This window comes from Staurois parvus, unplaced genomic scaffold, assembly GCF_062004578.1.
Source record: "Staurois parvus isolate SC_StPar_1 unplaced genomic scaffold, SC_StPar_1.0 ptg000384l, whole genome shotgun sequence".
NCBI lineage: Eukaryota > Metazoa > Chordata > Amphibia > Anura > Ranidae > Staurois > Staurois parvus.
Genome location: NW_028318180.1, coordinates 388325 through 410299, shown reverse-complemented (window position 1 = coordinate 410299; position 21975 = coordinate 388325). Strand labels below are relative to the sequence as shown.

General features: G+C 40.2%; 1 protein-coding gene across 1 annotated transcript in view; it reads left to right on the top strand.

Annotated features, from left to right (window-relative positions):
- The window catches only part of LOC149455903 (complement factor H-like), a 746405-nt gene that overhangs the window by 663918 nt on the left and 60512 nt on the right, over window positions 1–21975 (top strand). Inside the window, exons 17-19 of the mRNA XM_089685749.1 lie at window positions 267–437; window positions 525–716; window positions 7160–7366. Coding sequence (XP_089541875.1) covers window positions 267–437; window positions 525–716; window positions 7160–7366 — 570 coding nt within the window. The remainder of the gene's footprint in view (window positions 1–266; window positions 438–524; window positions 717–7159; window positions 7367–21975) is intronic.

Sequence of the window (21975 nt, the reverse complement as noted above, 5' to 3'; positions counted from 1 at the left end):
AAGAGGAAAACTTATTTGGTCCAAGCAATGTTCCAAAAGCTTCCCAATGATTCCTGGGAACATTCCACATACCTGAACTATGATATTCTGTGTATCTTGTCATGTCTATTCATATTTTTGTTCCACAATTTCCCTTGCTTTGTGCTAACTGTTCTGTTAATTTTGTTATGATTTGGCTCTGATTGTTCTGGCTACTGTTTTCACTTGTTTATTAGAACCATTAAAAGTTCATTGTGACTTCTGATTATATTCAAATCATTGTCTAGGGTCATGCCGCCCTCCTCAGATAGAACATGCAATCATTTCTTCTGAAGAACTAAGCAGTTATGAATCTGGGTCTTCAGTAAATATTAAATGTGAAGACACATTTGTGCTCAGTGGACACACAAATGTAAAATGTGAAAACGGGAAATGGGATGAGCTTCCACAATGCCTCAGTAAGTACAGCAAATTACTGCTATAGTCAACACCATAACACGAACACCATAACTTCATTATAATAAGATTTGATCAATATTTTGCAGAGTCTTGTACAATCAATCCCAGCGATTTACTGAGAAATCATATTGAACTTTTTCCAACGGAGAGCATTCCTGAGATAGTGGAACACGGCAGGGAAGTGAAGGTAAAATGCAAAACACATTTTAAACGCCAAGGATCCTTAATAGCTTCATGTGATGATGGAGTAATGAAATATCCAAGATGTTTCTCTGGTGGTGAGTATCACTTCTAGAATTATATTTCTACTTATACAATTTTGTAAGTTCCTATAAATATCTTCAGTATATACTGTAAATAGAGATGAGCGAATTATTCAAAAATTCGATTCGGCTGATTCGCCGAATTTCAGGAAGAAATTTGATTCGATGTGAATTAATTCGCTACGAAGTTAACTTATAAAAAGGGTTTCTAGGCTTCAGAGAGCCTTTAAATTAGTGCAGAACACTGTACCTTTAATGTAAATGCCCTTGGAGATGAGGAAGGAGAAGGAGAAGGAGAAGGATGAGAAGAAGGAGAAGGATGAGAAGAAGGAGAAGGATGAGAAGAAGGAGAAGGATGAGAAGAAGGATGAGAAGAAGGAGAAGGAGAAGGATGAGAAGAAGGAGAAGGATGAGAAGAAGGAGAAGGATGAGAAGAAGGAGAAGGATGAGAAGAAGGAGAAGGATGAGAAGAAGGAGAAGGAGAAGGATGAGAAGAAGGAGAAGGATGAGAAGATGGAGAAGGATGAGAAGAAGGAGAAGGAGAAGGATGAGAAGAAGGAGAAGGAGAAGGATGAGAAGAAGGAGAAGGAGAAGGATGAGAAGAAGGAGAAGGAGAAGGATGAGAAGAAGGAGAAGAATGAGAAGAAGGAGAAGAATGAGAAGAAGGAGAAGGATGAGAAGAAGGATGAGAAGAATGAGAAGAAGGAGAAGGAGAAGGATGAGAAGAAGGAGAAGGAGAAGGATGAGAAGAAGGAGAAGGATGAGGAGAAGGAGAAGGATGAGAAGAAGGAGAAGGATGAGAAGAAGGAGAAGGATGAGAAGAAGGAGAAGGATGAGAAGAAGGATGAGAAGAAGGAGAAGGTTGAGAAGAAGGAGAAGGAGAAGGATGAGAAGAAGGAGAAGGATGAGAAGAAGGAGAAGGATGAGAAGAAGGATGAGAAGAAGAATGAGAAGAAGGAGAAGGATGAGAAGAAGGACAGTTCTGTGACAGTTTCTGTCTATTTCTGACAGTTCTGTGACATTCACTCCATACAGCGGTTTCAACCGCTGTATGGAGTGAATGTCACAGAACTGTCAGAAATAGGCTATTTCTGACAGTTCTGGGACATTCACTCCATACAGCGGTTGAAACATTGTATCTATTTGTTTCCATAAATGGATCCATTTTCATCCTACTTCTTCTTCTTCTTCTTCTTCATCCTCAGAAGAAGAGGATGAGGATGATGAAGAAGAAGTAGGATGAAAATAAGAATAATTCCAAGCCGGCAAAAAGTGTATCTGCAGAGCTCCGCTAAGTGTATCTGCAGAGCTCCGCTATTTCTGACAGTTATGTGACATTCACTCCATACAGCGGTTGAAACATTGTATCTATTTGTTTCCATAAATGGATCCATTTATGGAAACAAATAGATACAATGTTTCAACCGCTGTATGGAGTGAATGTCCCAGAACTGTCAGAAATAGTCTATTTCTGACAGTTCTGGGACATTCACTCCATACAGCGGTTTCAACCGCTGTATGGAGGGAATGTCCCAGAACTGTCAGAAATAGTCTATTTCTGACAGTTCTGGGACATTCCCTCCATACAGCGGTTGAAACCGCTGTATGGAGTGAATGTCCCAGAACTGTCAGAAATAGACTATTTCTGACAGTTCTGGGACATTCACTCCATACAGCGGTTGAAACATTGTATCTATTTGTTTCCATAAATGGATCCATTTATGGAAACAAATAGATACAATGTTTCAACCGCTGTATGGAGTGAATGTCCCAGAACTGTCAGAAATAGACTATTTCTGACAGTTCTGGGACATTCACTCCATACAGCGGTTTCAACCGCTGTATGGAGTGAATGTCACAGAACTGTCAGAAATAGCCTATTTCTGACAGTTCTGGGACATTCACTCCATACAGCGGTTTCAACCGCTGTATGGAGTGAATGTCCCAGAACTGTCAGAAATAGCCTATTTCTGACAGTTCTGGGACATTCACTCCATACAGCGGTTGAAACATTGTATCTATTTGTTTCCATAAATGGATCCATTTATGGAAACAAATAGATACAATGTTTCAACCGCTGTATGGAGTGAGTGTCCCAGAACTGTCAGAAATAGCCTATTTCTGACAGTTCTGGGACATTCACTCCATACAGCGGTTTCAACCGCTGTATGGAGTGAATGTTCCAGAACTGTCAGAAATAGCCTATTTCTGACAGTTCTGGGACATTCACTCCATACAGCGGTTGAAACATTGTATCTATTTGTTTCCATAAATGGATCCATTTATGGAAACAAATAGATACAATGTTTCAACCGCTGTATGGAGTGAATGTCACAGAACTGTCAGAAATAGCGGAGCTCTGCAGATACACTTTTTGCCGGCTTGGAATTATTCTTATTTTCATCCTACTTCTTCTTCTTCTTCTTCATCCTCATCCTCTTCTTCTGAGGATGAGGATGAGGATGAAGAAGAAGAAGAAGAAGAAGTAGGATGAAAATAAGATTAATTCCAAGCCGGCAAAAAGTGTATCTGCAGAGCTCCTCTAAGTGTATCTGCAGAGCTCCTCTAAGTGTATCTGCAGAATAGAGGAGCTCTGCAGATACACTTTTTGCCGGCTTGGAATTATTCTTATTTTCATCCTACTTCTTCTTCTTCATCCTCATCCTCTTCTTCTTCTTCTGAGGATGAGGATGAAGAAGAAGAAGAATAAGAAGAAGTAGGATGAAAATAAGATTAATTCCAAGCCGGCAAAAAGTGTATCTGCAGAGCTCCTCTAAGTGTATCTGCAGAGCTCCTCTAAGTGTATCTGCAGAATAGAGGAGCTCTGCAGATACACTTTTTGCCGGCTTGGAATTATTCTTATTTTCATCCTACTTCTTCTTCATCCTCATCCTCATCCTCTTCTTCTTCTTCTGAGGATGAGGATGAAGAAGAAGAAGAAGAAGAAGAAGAAGTAGGATGAAAATAAGATTAATTCCAAGCCGGCAAAAAGTGTATCTGCAGAGCTCCTCTAAGTGTATCTGCAGAGCTCCTCTAAGTGTATCTGCAGAATAGAGGAGCTCTGCAGATACACTTTTTGCCGGCTTGGAATTCTTCTTATTTTCATCCTACTTCTTCTTCTTCTCCTTCTTCATCCTCATCCTCATCCTCTTCTTCTTCTGAGGATGAGGATGAGGATGAAGAAGAAGAAGAAGAAGAAGAAGTAGGATGAAAATAAGAATTCCAAACCGGCAAAAAGTGTATGTGCAGAGTTCCTCTATTTCTGACAGTTCTCTGACAGCTTCTTCACATGTACAGCGGTTGAAACATCTGTATCCTAAATGGAAACTAATAGATACAATGTTTCAACCGCTGTACATGTGAAGAAACTGTCAGAGAAATGTCAGAAATAGCGGAGCTCTCTGCAGGGACACTTTTGCCGGCTGATCGGGAAAAATCCGATTCGCGCACCCAAAGTAGGCAAATATTCGGATTCGACACGAATCAAATTTTTCCTGAAATTCGTATCGAATTCCGGTTCGCCTGGTTCGATTCGCTCATCTCTAACTGTAAATTAACAGAAGATGCAAAAGATAATTATGTATTTTAAATAGTTTGTTCTTTTTTTCTTATTACACTTATAAATGTATTTGGATGCAACCATCACACACATTGTTGCTAAAGCTGATAAATTACTTACATGGTCACTCATATAGTCTTCAGAAAGTCCCATTGCTTTGTTCTGGATTGTGTTGAATACTGTGCATTGGCACTGTCATGGTTTGTACACTACACAAAATTTCACGGATAGTATATCCTTCTCTGTGAAGTGAAGGGCTATCACACATCCCGCTTGTGTTGTTAGTTTGCTTTATGTTGCTTTATGTTGTTCTGATGCAGCTCATTACCATGCTTCCACTGCCGTTCCAGTTGGACGATACATGTATAGGAATGTGTTCCCTAATAGCTTTTGCAAGGAAACTCTCCTCAGAGCTTAGTGAGTGAGGTGAAGCTCTGCTGACTTCCATCATCCAATCATCTGCAAACATATTTTTTTTATTTGCGTGCGATTGAGTTTTCTTTGCAAAGCAAAATTTCACCACATTAAGCTAGCCAACCCCTGTTGAGCTTGAAATTTCTTTGACAAAACAGGGAGAGAATGTTTTGCAAGAGTCCTTTTATAGCTCTTCCCTTTGGGGAGAGCAAGTATGGGAAAGAGTGTCCTTGTTAGCCTTTCCCTCTAGGAATAGTAGCTCTGTGAGAAGGCTATGTGCCTGGTATTGAGGCCCCAGGAAGCCTGTGCCTAGAGGATGTAGCCTATCCGTGTGAGCAGGCTGTGTGCCTGAAGGTCATGGGGTTGGTTTACTAAAGGCAAATTCACTGTTCACTTTGCAAGTGAAGTTGCTCCCTGCAAGGGCATTTTCCTCAGAGCTTTTAAAATGTTGTGAAACTCTGCTTTGCAAAGCTCTAAGTCCAGGGGCCCCTGGTGTCACCTCTCTGGTGGGTGTCACTAAGCTCTGGGAAAAATTCCCTTGCAGAGTGCAACTGCAATTGCATAGTGAACAGTATTTGCCTTTAGTACATCATCCCCCATGCACCCCTAAAGACCTAAAGTGATTTTATGCTAGTCATCACTGGGACACAAATATACCTGATCCTTCCATTTTTTGGCACCAGAAGTTCTGTATGATGCTTCTCTCTGCTGTGATACACCCAGCAATTGTTAGCCAAGAAACTGTACAAGCCTTTGTGTGTTTTGGATATTCCACCTTCTTTGTACTCCTGAATGGATCATTGAATCCCAGCTGTCACTGACCGCAGTTCTTACACCATGCCAGGAACAACTGCAAATATAAAAGTATGGTGCTGTGGCTGAGAACACTTTCTGCCTTTGAATCCCCAGTTAGTTCCATTATCTTCTTTTTCTCAGGTTGCTTTCTGTACTGTTCATTTGTTATAGTGTACTGTATATTTCATGACATTTTACACTGCAGTAGGAGAGAGGACAAAGTAGTTTTATAATCACAAACTGTATATGAAAACACTACCCAAAAATGTTAGAGCTTTGCAAGTCAAAGCGGCCAGGGATTTGCCCACAAGCTCAATGTTAGGAGGCTACAAGTCCCTGCATAAAAATGTTGTGTTATTTCAAAGTTCAAATGACAAACTTTTTCCTTGTATATTTTAACCACTTAAGGACCGCCCTATACAGTTGCAAGAAAACGTATGTGAACCCCTTGAGATTACGTGGAGTTTTGCATGAATTGGGCAAGAAATGTGCTCTGAATGTCATCTAAGTCACAACAATAGAAGAACACAGTCTGCTGAACATAACAACATCTAATGTTTGTGTAGTATTATGTTCAGCAGACTTTGTTCTTCTATTGTTGTGACTTAGATGACATTCAGAGCACATTTATGCCCAATTCATGCAAAACTCCACGTAATCCCAAGGGGTTCACATACTTTTTCTTGCAACTGTACTTTTTCCTCCCTGCACTGTGAATGTGTACGTTTTGTGCAATTAAACCATGGCAACATCTAATGTTTGTGTAGTATTATGTTCAGCAGACTGGGTTCTTCTATTGTTGTGACTTAGATGATGTTCAGAGCACATTTTATGCCCAATTCATGCAAAACTCCACGTAATCCCAAGGGGTTCACATACTTTTTCTTGCAACTGTACATGATTTAGCATTTCAGGTAGGGGGCACGTGCTCGCCCTACCCGCGCTGCCATTCACGGTCGCGGATGTCAATCACCAGGTCCTGGGCGGTAATTACCCGCCGGCGCCCGGTGATTACCGAGCATCTCTGACGGGGAGGAAGATTGTTTTGTTTACAAACAATCTTTCTCCCTGTCAGCTCACGCACACTGCTCGGGATGGCTCTAAACAGTACAGCAATCCTGAGCATGGTGCTTACAGTGAAGAACACACACCCCCGCCCCCTAGTAAAACAAATCACAGTGCCCAGTGCCATTAGTGCAGTCAGTGTTTTTTTAGCACTGATCACTGTATTGGTGTCACTTGCGTGTCAGTGACACCAAGCTTGTTCCCCCCCAGTGTCAGAATGTCTGCCGCAGTCCCGCTAAAGTCGCTGGTCACCGCCATTAATAGTAGAGAAAAAAATCCCAGCATCTATACCGCCATTTGTAAATGCTATAACTTTCATGTAAACAAATTAATTTACAGTTATTGGGATTTTATTTAGCAAAGACATGTAGCAAAACACATTTTGGCCTAAAGTTATGACACAATTTGATTTTTTTTTATTTTTTTACTGCACGTTTAAAAGCAAAAAGTCCAAAATATTGTTTTTTTCTCAAAATTGTTGGTCTTTTTTTTTGCTTATAGCGCAATAAATAAAAAAAACAGGCGATCAAATACCACTGAAAGGAAGCTCAATTCATGGGGAAAAGGACGCAAATTTAATTTGGGTGCAGCGTTGTATGTTTTTTTAACATATTTGTTTATTTAGGTACCTGTCGCATAATCCAACAGCATCTTGATGATAACTTCTTAGATTTGGATGAAAAGCATGAAAATGAGGTATTTTATGAAGAAGGAGAAACTGTCAGCTTTAAATGTAAAATTGGATATAGAAACAAAAGTGAACTGACTGGAACATGCACTAAATCAGGAAAACAAGCAGTTGTATATACAATGACTTATCCTACTTGTGAAAGTGAGTAGCAATTTATTAAACATTAACATTTTGTAATTATTTCAAATATATATTGTATGAAGTGTGTGTGCAAATGATGATAGCCCTATTTACACTTAGAACCAAATATGCTGTATATATAAAACACACATTAAATCAATCTATGCCCATGAGGATCCTTATCAAGAGCAAGGTAATCAAAGGTATTTTTCTAATAAGAAAATAGAACAGTTACACAGTAAGGCCTCATATACACAGACTGTACAACATGACAATTGGGTGTATCTCACCATCCCAGAGCCACGGGTGCTGCATGTGACCATGGATGTAGTCAGCCTGCATGTAGACTTGTGTGTTAATGCAAGTACCTGTTGTGGGGGTTAGCTCACACGGGGATCACCTGCCTTGGGGAAAAAGGCAGTCCAGATAGCAAGTCTTTCTTAAAAGTCTGACTTGTAGCCAGTTTTATTTAAAAGGTTGCATGGAAAATAAATCCTTGCCATCCAGGCATTAACTAAACAGAAGAGATTCCTATCTCACAGGTGAAGGGCTTGTCCCAGTCGCCAACAAAACAAAACATTGTGCAAACCTTTTTCTTTCTCTTACAAAGCAAACATTCTCATCTACAGCCCTCTCAGGTATGGCTTCATGAGTCCCAGGACAAGAGCAACCTCTTGCTCCAGTCCTGCTTTATTTATACCACCTGCTGGTGGTCACAGGTGGAAGGAAACTTTGGTTCAGAACCAACACTGCCAAGGTGGTCCAGAAAACCTGGACTGAATTCCACCTTAGTGCTCTACATATGAAAGCATGTGGTGAGGTGATACATAGCATCCCTCAATCACCTCGCCTTTCATAATGTCACACTGTGTATACCTGCATGGCCACTTATAGCTGTTGATTTCTATGGATGGCTCCCTGGCAGGGAAATACACCTGAAGGTTACATTGTATGGACCCAGCTACCTATGTACATGAGGCCTAAGGCTGATTTACTAAAGTACTTCAGAACATTTGCACAATTAAAGGTTTGAGGATTCACTTCAATTATTCAGTCATGTGAAAAGCAAATCCCTGTTTACTTAAAGCGGAACTTCACTCTCTCAATTAACACTAACTATTTTTAATCCTTATGCTGCTAACATTAGTAAATAGATATGAAAGTACAGTGGGGATCGAAAGTTTGGGCACCCCAGCTAAAAATTTGTATTAATGTGCATAAAGAAGCCAAGGAAAGATGGAAAAATCTCCAAAAGGCATCAAATTACAGATTAGACATTCTTATAATATGTCAACAAAAGTTAGATTTTATTTCCATCATTTACACTTTCAAAATAACAGAAAACAAAAAAATGGCGTCTGCAAAAGTTTGGGCACCCTGCAGAATTTATAGCATGCACTGCCCCCTTTGCCAAGCTGAGACCTGCCAGTGTCATGGATTGTTCTCAATCATCGTCTGGGAAGACCAGGTGATGTCAATCTCAAAGGTTTTAAATGCCCAGACTCATCTGACCTTGCCCCAACAATCAGCACCATGGGTTCTTCTAAGCAGTTGTCTAGAAAACTGAAACTGAAAATAGTTGACGCTCACGGAGAAGGCTATAAGAAGATAGCAAAGCGTTTTCAGATGTCAATATCCTCTGTTCGGAATGTAATTAAGAAATGGCAGTCATCAGGAACAGTGGAAGTTAAAGCAACATCTGGAAGACCAAGAAAAATATCAGACAGAACAGCTCGCAGGATTGTGAGCAAAACAATTCAAAACCCACGTTTGACTGCACGATCCCTCCAGAAAGATCTGGCAGACACTGGAGTTGTGGTACACTATTCCACTGTAAAGAGATACTTGTACAAATATGGTCTTCATGGAAGAGTCATCAGAAGAAAACCTCTTCTACGTCCTCACCACAAAAATCATCGTTTGAACTTTGCAAATTAACATATAGACAATCTGATGCATTTTGGAAACAAGTTCTGTGGACCGATGAGGTTAAAATTGAACTTTTTGGCCGGAATGAGCAAAGGTACGTTTGGAGAAGAAGGGGCACAGAATTTAATGAAAAGAACCTCTGTCCAACTGTTAAGCATGGGGTTGGATTAATCATGCTTTGGGGTTGTGTTGCAGCCAGTGGCACAGGGAACATCTCACGAGTAAAAGGAAAAATGGATTCAATAAAATTTCAGCAAATTTTGGATGGTAACTTGATGCCATCTGTGAAAAAGCTGAAGTTAAAGAGAGGATGGCTTCTACAAATGGATAATGATCCTAAACACACCTCGAAATCCACAGGGGATTACATCAAGAGGCGTAAACTGAAGGTTTTGCCATGGCCTTCACAATCTCCTGACCTCAACATAATTGAAAATCTATGGATAGACCTTAAAAGAGCAGTGCGTGACAGACAGCCCAGAAATCTCAAAGAACTGGAAGACTTTTGTAAGGAAGAATGGGCAAAGATACCTCAAACTAGAATTGAAAGACTCTTGGCTGGCTACAGCTTCAGTTACTTCCTGGTTTCCATGCCTTGGCAAATTATGTTAGAAATCCCAGGAGTCTTCAGGAGGGGAGGGAGGGTTCTCAACTCAGCCGATGCCTGAGCTAAGGGCAGATGGATTCCAGGAAGTAAAACATGAATCACCTGCCCTTACTCAAGATGGCCACTTGAAATGCAAAGGGTTTTTCTAGATGATTTCTCAGCAAAATAAAGCATGTAGACATGGATAGGTGTAGAAGTTTGCTTTGAATATTAAAAAAGAATTATAGCATTTTTGGTTTTTGGTGCTCAGATACAGTGCAGTTCCACTTTAAGCTGACTGATCAAAGAAAAAAAAAAGATCCATATATGGCCAGCCTTATTTATTGTGTTCACATGGTTTATTATGTGAATATTCCCAAATACAAGTCTTACTGAGTCAGAGGCCTGTCATCTGTGTCTGTGTTTGGGCTTAGAATCACACCAAGATTATGTCATATTTATTTTTTCTCAAAATGTTTGTGTTTGAAAAGTAATTTTTTCAAAGCCAATAGCTTGGACATATCTGTTTTGTATAGTAGCCTTATTTAGAGTGTTAAAATTCACAGTACACATTCATCATGTATTGGGATTCAAATGTAGGTTCATTTTTGTTCTTTTATTTTTTAATAGAAGAATCTGCTGTGTGAAGATGATATAATGTCACTTACATACATTTAGAAGATGTTTCCATTTGAATATTAAAAAATATTGGAGTTTTTCAACTGAAGGAAGGACTTTCACTTGATATGAACAATTATGGATGAAGAAATTACTACACAAATTTGCTATGACATTAAACAGATCTGTTATGTGTTTTGGCCTCAATGTGTGGACTACGTTTAAGTGAAAAACAAATGAATAAAGCATTGTGTGGTGAACTATATTTACAGTCATGCAAAAATTGTGTAACCAATGAAAATTCCACTCCTTAAAGCTATTCCTTACTATTCATTTGTGTTGGGCTAGTCCGTTTTACTGATAAGGCTACACTTCAGGCTGCTAAAGCAAAGGTCTACAGAAACGATATCTATATTACAAGACAGTCAAAATTACTATACATGGCCTTTGGTATTGGGAAGTTTTGGTGCTCTAACACATAAACATTTATTTCTGTATAAGGATTCTAGCTTGATTTTTTAAGATTTCTTTATATACATTTTCAACCACCTCATTTTGATTTAAATAATGTTTTTCTAAGCCGTTTGCACCAGATCCCTATAAATGCAGTGTTAGTCACTTCATCTCTCACACTTGTATACCCTCTATTGATCAAAACAATTACATTTTCTGCTATGGGTGTGTTTATTTGGCAATAACTTTGTCATTGCTTAAAAAAATAAAAGTAATACATATATAAATTTAAAGGGCAAGCAAAATTTTATTTTGGTGATATTGTCCTGCAATCCATAAATAAAAAAATAACAACACTCAAAATGCCCTTTTTCTACTTTGATCCATGTAAATTAAAAACAAAATGTTGATGTAGATAAAAAGTATACTTTTGTTTGTATACAACACAAAAAAAAATTAACAAAGCAAATACATGAATTAGGACTGATTGGAGTGAACTAAATGCTAATCAGGGGTTAAAGGATCGGCTTAAAAAGAATAAAAATAAATAAATGCACGTGTTTGGAGGTATTTTTGTTATTTTTCTCAAAAGCCTGCAGAACATTGCACCTGTGATCAGTGGATCATGAATGCAATGTCAGGCTCCTGCAGACTCTTCCTATCATTCTGTGTCTGTACTTCTGTACAGTCTGTCTGTTTGTTTCAGGGCTGCAGGAAGAGTGAATGGACTATGAGTGCGCAGATCACATGCTCACAGTCCACTGAGAACTACAAACCGTCTGCCATGGTGGTAAACTGGAATTATAGATTATTCATTCACAGATCTCTGTGGGAGGAGCTCTGCACAGCCACACCAATTTTAAAATGTGACAGTCGCTCCTGAGGTGAGCAACCCCGCCCAATAGTGGGGGGCTGAGGGGGATTGCTACATACGTATTACATGTTACACCCTAAATAGGGGTGTAGCGTGTTACTAAAGCTAAACGTATCCTTAAAATAGGATCAAATTTTATTTACAATGGTTTTTTTTTTACTTGTCAGGTTGCTTTGAACCTTCTGTTGCCACTGACAGAATGGGCATGTAAGGAATACATCGGCATCAGCGCATGGTTTTACACACACTCCTGGCTGCTACAGCGAGTTGCTGATTGAAGCCTATAAAGCCACCCAATTGCTGCTTCCACTTACCTCAGGAATAATCACCCACTCCATGCATGAGTGTCCCGCCAGGTTTCCTGTGCTCCACGCTCCCAATGGTGGACCCAAGACCAGCGTAGCAGGGCCACAGGGTAGAGGGGGAAGGAGGCTAGTGAGTGTCATCTCACCTACTTGGTGAGAACCCATGTATTACATCACTTCCAGCTTGTGCAGTCACGTTAACCAGCCACCATGGCCAGAGAAGAAGGTAATGGAGTGCACGCTCCTGCGGAATCTTCCAGCTCCCTGCCTATACTGAGGTATGGGCTTTCAGTAGCAGAGTTGGAGGAAGTGTCAATGGAATATGAATGCGGTGATAATCAAACTTATATTTCAGTAATAACTTTAGGTCTGCCTGCTGTGGTGACATACCAGATTTGTAGTACATTCATTCACAAAATTCTGTGAATAAATGATGCAGAAATGCAGGCAGAGCCCTGCATAGCTCTGCCACTTTCAGTGACATTTTCCACAAGAGATAAGCATGCTGTCATGGGGGGGAGTGTTCTGGGGGTCAGAATAGTTTCTTAGCAACATGTCACACAATATATACAGATGTAGCATATTACAAAATGTGGGGTTGGCATTTAAATCTAAACCGATGACCTGAAGAGGGTTTTAAAGTGTCCCCTATGGAAAGATTGGGGTACTGACATTTCTTGACATTTCATGAGTACATGCAATTTTAAGGCTTTACATCCTGGGTGTCTATTTACTTGGCGCAATTGTATCTTTGGGATACAAAAAATGGGGGTAGTATATTGCCCTAAAAGTAACTTTAGTGTATTTTTTACTGAAATTGAGTACTTGATAAACCATTGCGCTAATATCATATAACATAAAACAATGCAGCTACTATACTATTTATTCTCCAGAGAACCTGCTTTCAGAAGATATATTATGTTTGGGGGATTGTAAGTAATCTTCAGGTCTAAAAAGATATTCTTTAAACTCTTTTTTATTAAGGTTTTCCAAGTCAATAACAGAAAAAAGTGGTCGACTGTAACAGTAGTCATAAGAACATCACATGTTGTCCAAATTATGCAGAGTACATTCAGCATTTACATAACATTATCTGATATATATATACCAGAACATAGCAGTGCACACTTCATTACCCAAGCTGTCACATGTGATACATATGGGACAAAATGTTATCTATTGCAAATGCAGTCGAACAAGATTTAACAAAGAAAGTAAAAGCAGGGAAAAATAGTGAAAAAAGGAAAAAACAAAAAGGAAAGAAAAAGGAGATCAACAAATCCAACAGAATTCAACAAGATTCCAACATCCTTGCCATATGGTCCCTTACTGTTATAGATCAGAGATTTTGTATAAAGTGTTCCAGTGTTGCCATTTAACTTCAAATACCCTTATAGTGTGATGTGAAAGTACGTAGGCTCTCTCATAAAGATAGTGGGAGTGTACTCTATTAATCACTTCTGAAATAGGAAGAGATGTAGTAGATTTCCACGCTTTAGTAATAGTTAGCTGAGCAGCTATTAGAATGTGGGCGATAATTCGAAATTGAGCAGAAAATAAATTCAATGTAATATTTAATAATGCTAGATGAGGATTGGGATTTGTCTGTACTCCTGACACCAGAGAGATTAAAGCAAAGACATCACTCCATAATTCCCGTATACTTGTACATTCCCATAAAATGTGCAGTAAACTTCCAACCTCACCACAAGCCCTCCAACCAAAAGGTGATGCATCGAGGTATATTTTTGCGATTTTATATGGGGTGAGATAGCTAGCTGCGATACAGAATCTTAAGAGAGCCATCCCAGTGATTAGTACACTTCGAAAGGCTGATATTGCAAGACCAAGCTGCTTGACACTCTTCTTGAGTGAAGGATCTCCCCAACTCCCTTTCCCACTTCTCTACACATGCTATCACTAAGTTGTCAGAATCATACTGCAAAAATCTATAGAACCATGAAATGCCCTTTTTGTGTCCAGCCGGGTTCGATAATGAATGCCAAATCTTAGCGTCCACATCCGAGCTATAGTTGGTGCCCTGGTAGGCCCGAATCTGAAGAAATGGGTATATATTGCCCCGCATTTGAGAAGCATGGATGTCGGTAAACCTGGAATAGCTCGCTTCTCTCAGGGATTTTACAGTAAGATTGGGAATAAGGTGTTCATAAGTTGTTAATGGTATGTCTAGCTTAACCTTAGTTGTAGATGGGGTGGATTTAGATAAGCCTATTACCCATACACTCAATGTTGCAGAGACAGAAGGAAGGTAGGTATGAATTAATTTCGGGGAGATAGATTTTGCAAGTAGTAGAGCCTGAAGATCCCCAGCCGGAACTGTGCTTCTCTCTATTTGTACCCATAACTTATTCGAGGGGATCAACCAGTGCTGAAGCTGATCTAGTGGTGCAGCATGCTAATAGGTATATACAACAGGGAAACCTACTCCCCCTCTAGATTTATGTTTAATGAGAGCTGAAAACGGGTTTCTGGCCCCCCCCCCCCCCAAACATATTTTTTCAACGCTATATCTAGTTTATTAAAGTAAGAATGAGGGATGAGTATTGGAATCATTCTAAAATAGTATAAAGGTTTAGGTAGAATCAACATCTCAAAGGCCGCTACTCTGCCCAACCACGAGAGCTCATGTTTTCCAGTTACTAATAGATCTGTTACTATCACCTGGTATAATTCCTCATTATTAGCCTTGAACATGCTAGAAGAAGGGGAAGACACCCGGATACTCCAGACGTGTCGTGGACCAGCTGTACAAAAATTCATTTTTAAGACATTGTAACAATTCTTTTGGTATATTTATAGGGAGTGCACACGGTTTAGTAACATTGAGTTTGTAACAGGAGATGTTGCTAAACATTTGGAGTGTAGAGAAGACTGCTGTTAATGAATTCAATGGGTCTGTTATGGTAAGTATGACATCATCTGCGAAGAGGCCAATTTTGTGGGAAAGATTTGCAGTTCGTATACCCGAGATCAAGGGGTTCGCTCTAATTGAAGTCCCTAAGGATTCCTTCACCAGAGAAAAGATAACGGGAGGGGGACATCCTTGTCTGGTTCCATTTGTGATAAGAAAGGGGTCTGACAAGGCATTGGATGTAAAAACTTGTGTGGAGGGCACTGTATATAATGCCATAATGACTGATTTGATATAGCCATTGATACCAAAGTTGTAAAGAGTAGAGTCGAGATACTGCCAATGAACTCTATCGAATGCCTTTTTAGCATCCAATGCCAGGAAAACAGTTTGCGATTTACGCAGTTCAGTAATCCGCAATAGATTAAGTACTCTACACGTGCCATCCGCTGCTTTTCTACCTTTAACGAACCCTACTTGATCTGATTGGATAAGAGAAGGAGTCACTGTTAACAATCTGCTAGCTAGAATTTTAGCATAAATCTTAAGATCCGTAATGAGTAAGGATATTAGGCGGAAATTTTGGGAGCAGTCTGGGGATTTTCCCGGTTTAGGCAGGGTGACAATGTTTGCTGTAAGCATCTCTGAAGGAAAAGTAGTATTTTGCAAGAACACCTTCTTAATATGGGGTAATAATATATCTTGAAATTTTTTGTAGTATTCTGCAGCAAGTCCTTCTGCCTCAGGCAAAATCCCCTTCGGTAGTGCTTTAATTGCGGCTGTTATCTCATTATCTGATACAGGTTGATTTAGAGTATCCAGCTTAGACTGTTCCAATTGAGGTAGGGACATATTCACAAAAAAAATATTGATAAGGTCAGGGGTGGGGTGAGGTGTATGTGAACCATCTTTCAGATTGTATAATTGAGTATAGTAGGTCCAAAAGGCTGCTGCGATTTTATTGGGATGGAAGACCTTTTCCTTAGATTGAGGTCCATCACCGAGGGGATTTTAGTTTTGGCCTGTTTGACATTTATGTAGGAAGCCAGCAATTTTCCGGCTTTATTACCTTGGGTATAATAATTAGTTTTGGCTCTTTTGAGGAATATTTCGTGTTGGAGTAATAGGATTTTTTTAAGGGCTATTCTATTAGTCTGTAATTCCTGTGATACCGTAGGAGAAAGATCTCTTTTATGTTGAGATTCTAAGCTAGCGGTCTTAGATATTTGTTCTGACATGACCTTTTGTCTACGGTTTTTCTCCCTAGAGGCTATCTGTAGTAACACACCTCGACAGAAGGCCTTATGTGCACACCAAACATTAAAGATATCCGCATCTGAAGAGGCATTGATATCAAAATACTCCTGCAAAGATTTAGAAATATATGTGCAAGTATTGGGTTTAGTGAACAAAGAAATGTCTTTACGCCACAGGAATACTGGTGAGAATCGCAATGACTCCTCAATACTAATAGATATAGATGAGTGGTCTGACCATGTCATGGGATGAATTGTTGCTTTAGTAACATGTTGCAGAAGTTGTATATCGGTTAAAAAATAATCAATCCTAGAGTAAGACCTATGCGGAGCTGAGTAATATGTAAAACCTTTCATAAAGATTTGATTCCTGTAGTGTTGGCGCCATAGAATACCTTACCCCGCGGGACTGGCCCGAGACATCCAAAAATTTATGGATGACAGCATTAAAATCGCCACAGTAGAGTAAGAAACCCTTCTGAATCTTCATGACTTTCTTCTGCAGGGAGTTGAAAAGGGAGATTTGGTTGACATTAGGGGCATATAAATTCACTATCGTGTAGAGAACGTTATTTAATGCACACACACCATTATTATGTATCTTTCCTTCCGGTCACTCTCCAGGGAGTCGAGGGAAAATGTTACAGAGCTTTTAATGGCTATTAAAACCCCACATTTTTTCTCAGGGGCATTAGCTGTGAACACCTGTGGGTACAATTTGTGTGAGCATTGCAGAGGTTTATTTGTAGAAAAATGCATCTCTTGCACACAGACAATATCCCCATGTAATTTCTGTGCCTCTTTCCACATTATACTACGTTTGTAAGGGCTAAAGTGATCTTGCGCTTTCATAGATACAATATTCAGTACCATACTAAAGTATATTACATAGATAATGCATGCTCGCCATTTAGTGGTCTAAAAAACATTAGCAGCCCTTGATAGCTAACCTGCAGGAAGCCACTCACTTCATTCAGCTCTCTTTGATTTGGATACAAAAGCAAACCAGAAATCAGTATCATTGCATTACCCCCTATGAATTCGTGGGTAAAGCAGTTGCCAATACTCTGTTGAAAAAACAAAACATAAACAATATAAACAAATAGCAAATAACTGCAAGTGAACCAAATCACTTTGACGTATTGGGTGAAATATCTGGGAACTGTGAGCAATGACACTCAGCAATTTTACGCAGTGCTGGGCTAGTGAGACGCCCTCTCAAGGCATTATCAAAGCATGGGAGTGCATAAGGCTAACCAGCTACTTTGTCCCATTCTGAAGTAACTTTCTTAGGGGAAGATTTAATGGTCGTTGACTCCTCTCCTGCAGGTACAATCCCCCATTTCTTCACCAGTTGGAAACCCTCCTCATCCGTGCTCACAGTCAGTAAACGATTGTCCCGTGTTATCAGCAATTTTGTGGGGAAACCCCATTGATATTTTATAACATTATTGCGGAATAATTTTGTAAAGGAGATTAAAATTTTACGAGCAATGATGGTATACTGCAAGAGATCCACAAATAGGGATATTCCATTGTATGACTTCGGTAGTGGATTGTGTGTTCTTGAGAAGATCATCAATTCCTCCTTTATATGGTAGAAGTGAATTCTGGCAATAGTGTCCCTAGGAACATGATTGGGAAGAAAGGAAGGCTTCAGCAGCCTATGCTCTCTATCCTCTATCACATCTCCCTCTGACATATGTGGTAACAAGGTACTGATCATCTGTTGGATATACCGTCTAAGGTCTGCAGCAGGGACAGTTTTGCTCAACCCCCTAAATTTAATATTGTTCCTGAGCGAGCGGTCCTCCAGATCTGTCACTTCTAGTTTCAACGCTTTAATTCCTCTTCCGCATCATTGTGAACATCCACTAACTCGTTGTGGGCAGACGCAAACTTGCCCATTTTAGTTTCCACGTGACTGACGTGCTCCCCTAGACTCTCAGCCTCTGCGTTTACTTGAGACACAAAACTCAGCATATCTTTATGTAATGAGCTTTTAAGGGTAACAAGCATATCCTTCATAACTGACGCGGTGAAATGCAGAGTTTCAGCAGGATAATCTTTTAGATGTTCAATAAACTCTTTTGCAGCAATATGAGAATTAGAAACAGTAGATTGCTCACCTTGAGTTTGGTGGTCTGAAGAACAGCGCTGCTTTGTTTTTTAAGGGTTGCTGGGAGATGTAGTCCCCTCTGTGTGTGCATGGCTTGTCTGCTGGGAGCTGGAGCGAGGGCTCTCCTCTGCTGCTGCCTGCTGCTGCGTGGGGGGAGAGACAATGGGGCCGGCGCCATCTTGGGGGAGGGGCCACCTGCCGGAGTGAAGAACTCTGTTTGCGGGGCCCCTCTTTGATTTTTTATTTCTCCATGTATTCAGGTCAGTTCCTGGGAGTATTAGACAGCTTTTTTGGGTTAGAGAGACACTCTCCTCTGTCCTACATTGCTATGGCACGTAAAAGTTTCTGGAGCACACAGCTCAAGTGGCCTCCCGATCCTCAGCCGGCCACACCCCCTAAAAGGATATTCTAAACATGTATGCAAAAAAACAGTTCTGCCTATGAAAGGTTTAAAGCTGAATACCAGCCTTACTTTACTTTTTCATAGTTGTACAGGCTCCTCTGCTCTACTGAATTGTTTTACTCGGATTTCATGTCATACTGTGAACTTCTCACATTGTGCACTAGAAGCTTCAAGTCAAATAGAACCTGCCTAATTTTCTGGCTGGCATCTTCTAGCCATTGTTACCCAGCCTGACTGTTTATATAATATACAATAAAAAATCCAGTGGTGATCAGATCCCACTAAAAAAGAAAGCTCTCTTTGTGTGAAAAAGAATAATACAAATTTAGTTTGAGTACAGTGTTGCATGACTGCGCAATCACCTATTAAAGTAGTGCAGTGCTAAATAGCAAAAATGGCCTGGTCATGAAGGGGGTCAAAAAGTCTGGAGCTGAAGTTGTCAATATTAGAATCAAGACTTTCAAACCCATCTTTTTAATCAATAAAAAAATTAATACATCTGCCATTATGGATCTTATCTGTTGCTTAACCACTTGCCTACCGGGCACTTTTACCCCTTCCTGCCCAGGCCAATTTTCAACTTTCAGTGCTGTGATAATTGCGCGGACATGCAATACTGTACCCATATGAAATTTTTATCATTTTGTTTCACACAAATAGAGCTTTCTTTTGGTGGTATTTAATTATCACTGGGATTTTTATTTTTTGCACTAAAAAAAAAAAGAGTAACCATTTTGAAAAAAAAAAGTTTTTCTTTGTTTCTAATATAAAATTTTGCATACAGGTAATTTTTCTTCTTCACTGATGTGCATTGATGAGGCTGCACTGATACGCAGCACTGATGGACACTGATAGGCAGCAATGATGAGCACTAATGAGGTGGCACTGATGAGGCAGCACTGATGAGGCGGCACTGGTGGGCATTGATAAGGAGGCACTAATGATGCCACTGTACTGCTGGGTGGCACGGCTGGGCACTGACGGGCAGCACTGCTGGGCACTAATGGATGGCACTGCTGGGCACTCATGGGTGGCACTGCTGGGCACTGATAATCAGTGCCCAGATTATCAGTGCAGATCTCATCTGTCACATTTGCCAGTTATCAGCAGTACTTTCCTCATGCTGTCACAGCGTGAGGAAAGTGCTTCCAATAACCGGCAACTGTATTTACTTTGTGATCTGGTGTGTCTTTGGACACAAATGATCACATGGTAAAAGGCTGCTGTGATTGACCTTTTACCTTGTAATGTGATCAGCTGTGTCCATATAACACAGTAGTCACTGACAGTGCTGGTTGCGAGCCGTTGGGTGCGTGCAGGAGGCTCATTCTAGGAGGACATCCTTGGACGCCCTCCTAGAACTGGACAACCATGCTGTAGCTGTCTTTCGGCTATAGCGTGGTTGCCAAGCAGTTAATAAGCTTTTACTAATAATATACTTAAAATTTCTGGGATTTGTTTTACATGGTATATTTATTTGTTTCTTGTATTTTACTTTAGCCGCCCTGATTGCTCCCTTTCATTTCTGGTTTCATTCCTTGTAAATGTGGCATTCCAAGGGTGTGCCTCCTACTTTGTGCTTTTAAAGGCCTGTTTTTTTACTTATTTTATGTGGGGGTTTTTTACGCCAGAATCTACAGTCAGGTCCATGAATATTGGGACATCGACACAATTCTAACATTTTTGGCTCTATACACCACCACAATGGATTTGAAATGAAATGAACAAGATGTTCTTTAACTACAGACTGTCAGCTTTAATTTGAGGGTATTTACATCCAAATCAGGTGAACGGTGTAGGAATTACAGTTTGCATATGTGCCTCCCACTTCATAAGGGACCAAAAGTAATGGGACAGAATAATAATCATAAATCAAACTTTCACTTATTAATACTTGGTTGCAAATCCTTTGCAGTCAATTACAGCCTGAAGTCTGGAATGCATAGACATCACCAGAGGCTGGGTTTCATCCCTGGTGATGCTCTGCCAGGCCTCTACTGCAACTGTCTTCAGTTCCTGTTTGTTCTTGGGGCATTTTCCCTTCAGTTTTGTCTTCAGCAAGTGAAATGCATGCTCAATCGGATTCAGGTCAGGTGATTGACTTGGCCATTGCATAACATTCCACTTCTTTCCCTTAAAAAACTCTTTGGTTGCTTTTGCAGTATGCTTTGGGTCATTGTCCATCTGCACTGTGAAGCGACATCCAATGAGTTCTGAAGCATTTGGCTGAATATGAGCAGATAATATTGCCTGAAACACTTCAGAATTCATCCTGCTGCTTTTGTCAGCAGTCTCATCATCAATAAATACAAGAGAGCCAGTTCCATTTGCAGCCATACATGCCCACGCCATGACACTACCACCACCATATGCTTAGGATCATGAGCAGTTCCTTTCCTTCTCCATACTCTTCTCTTCCCATCACTCTGGTACAAGTTGATCTTGGTCTCATCTGTCCATAGGATGTTGTTCCAGAACTGTGAAGGCTTTTTTAGATGTGGTTTGGCAAACTCTAATCTGGCCTTCCTGTTTTTGAGGCTCACCAATGGTTTACATCTTGTGGTGAACCCTCTGTATTCACTCTGGTGAAGTCTTCTCTTGATTGTTGACTTTGACCCACATACACCTACCTCCTGGAGAATGTTCTTGATCTGGCCAATTGTTGTGAAGGGTGTTTTCTTCACCAGGGAAAGAATTATTCGGTCATCCACCACAGTTGTTTTCTGTGGTCTTCCAGGTCTTTTGGTGTTGCTGAGCTCACCGGTGCGTTCCTTTTTTTTAAGAATGTTCCAAACAGTTGTTTTGGCCACGCCTAATGTTTTTGCTCTCTCTCTGATGGGTTTGTTTTGTTTTTTCAGCCTAATGATGGCTGGCTTCACTGATAGTGACAGCTCTTTGGATCTCATCTTGAGAGTTGACAGCAACAGATTCCAAATGCAAATAGCACACTTGAAATGAACTCTGGACCTTTTATCTGCTCATTGTAATTGGGATAATGAGGGAATAACACACGCCTGGCCATGGAACAGCTGAGAAGCCATTTGTCCCATTACTTTTGGTTCCTTAACAAGTGGGAGGCACATATGCAAACTGTTGTAATTCCTACATCGTTCACCTGATTTGGATGTAAATACCTAGAGATGAGCGAATCGAAGTAGCCGAAGTGGAATTCGAGTCGAATATCGGAAAAATTTCGATTCGTGCCGAATCCGAAA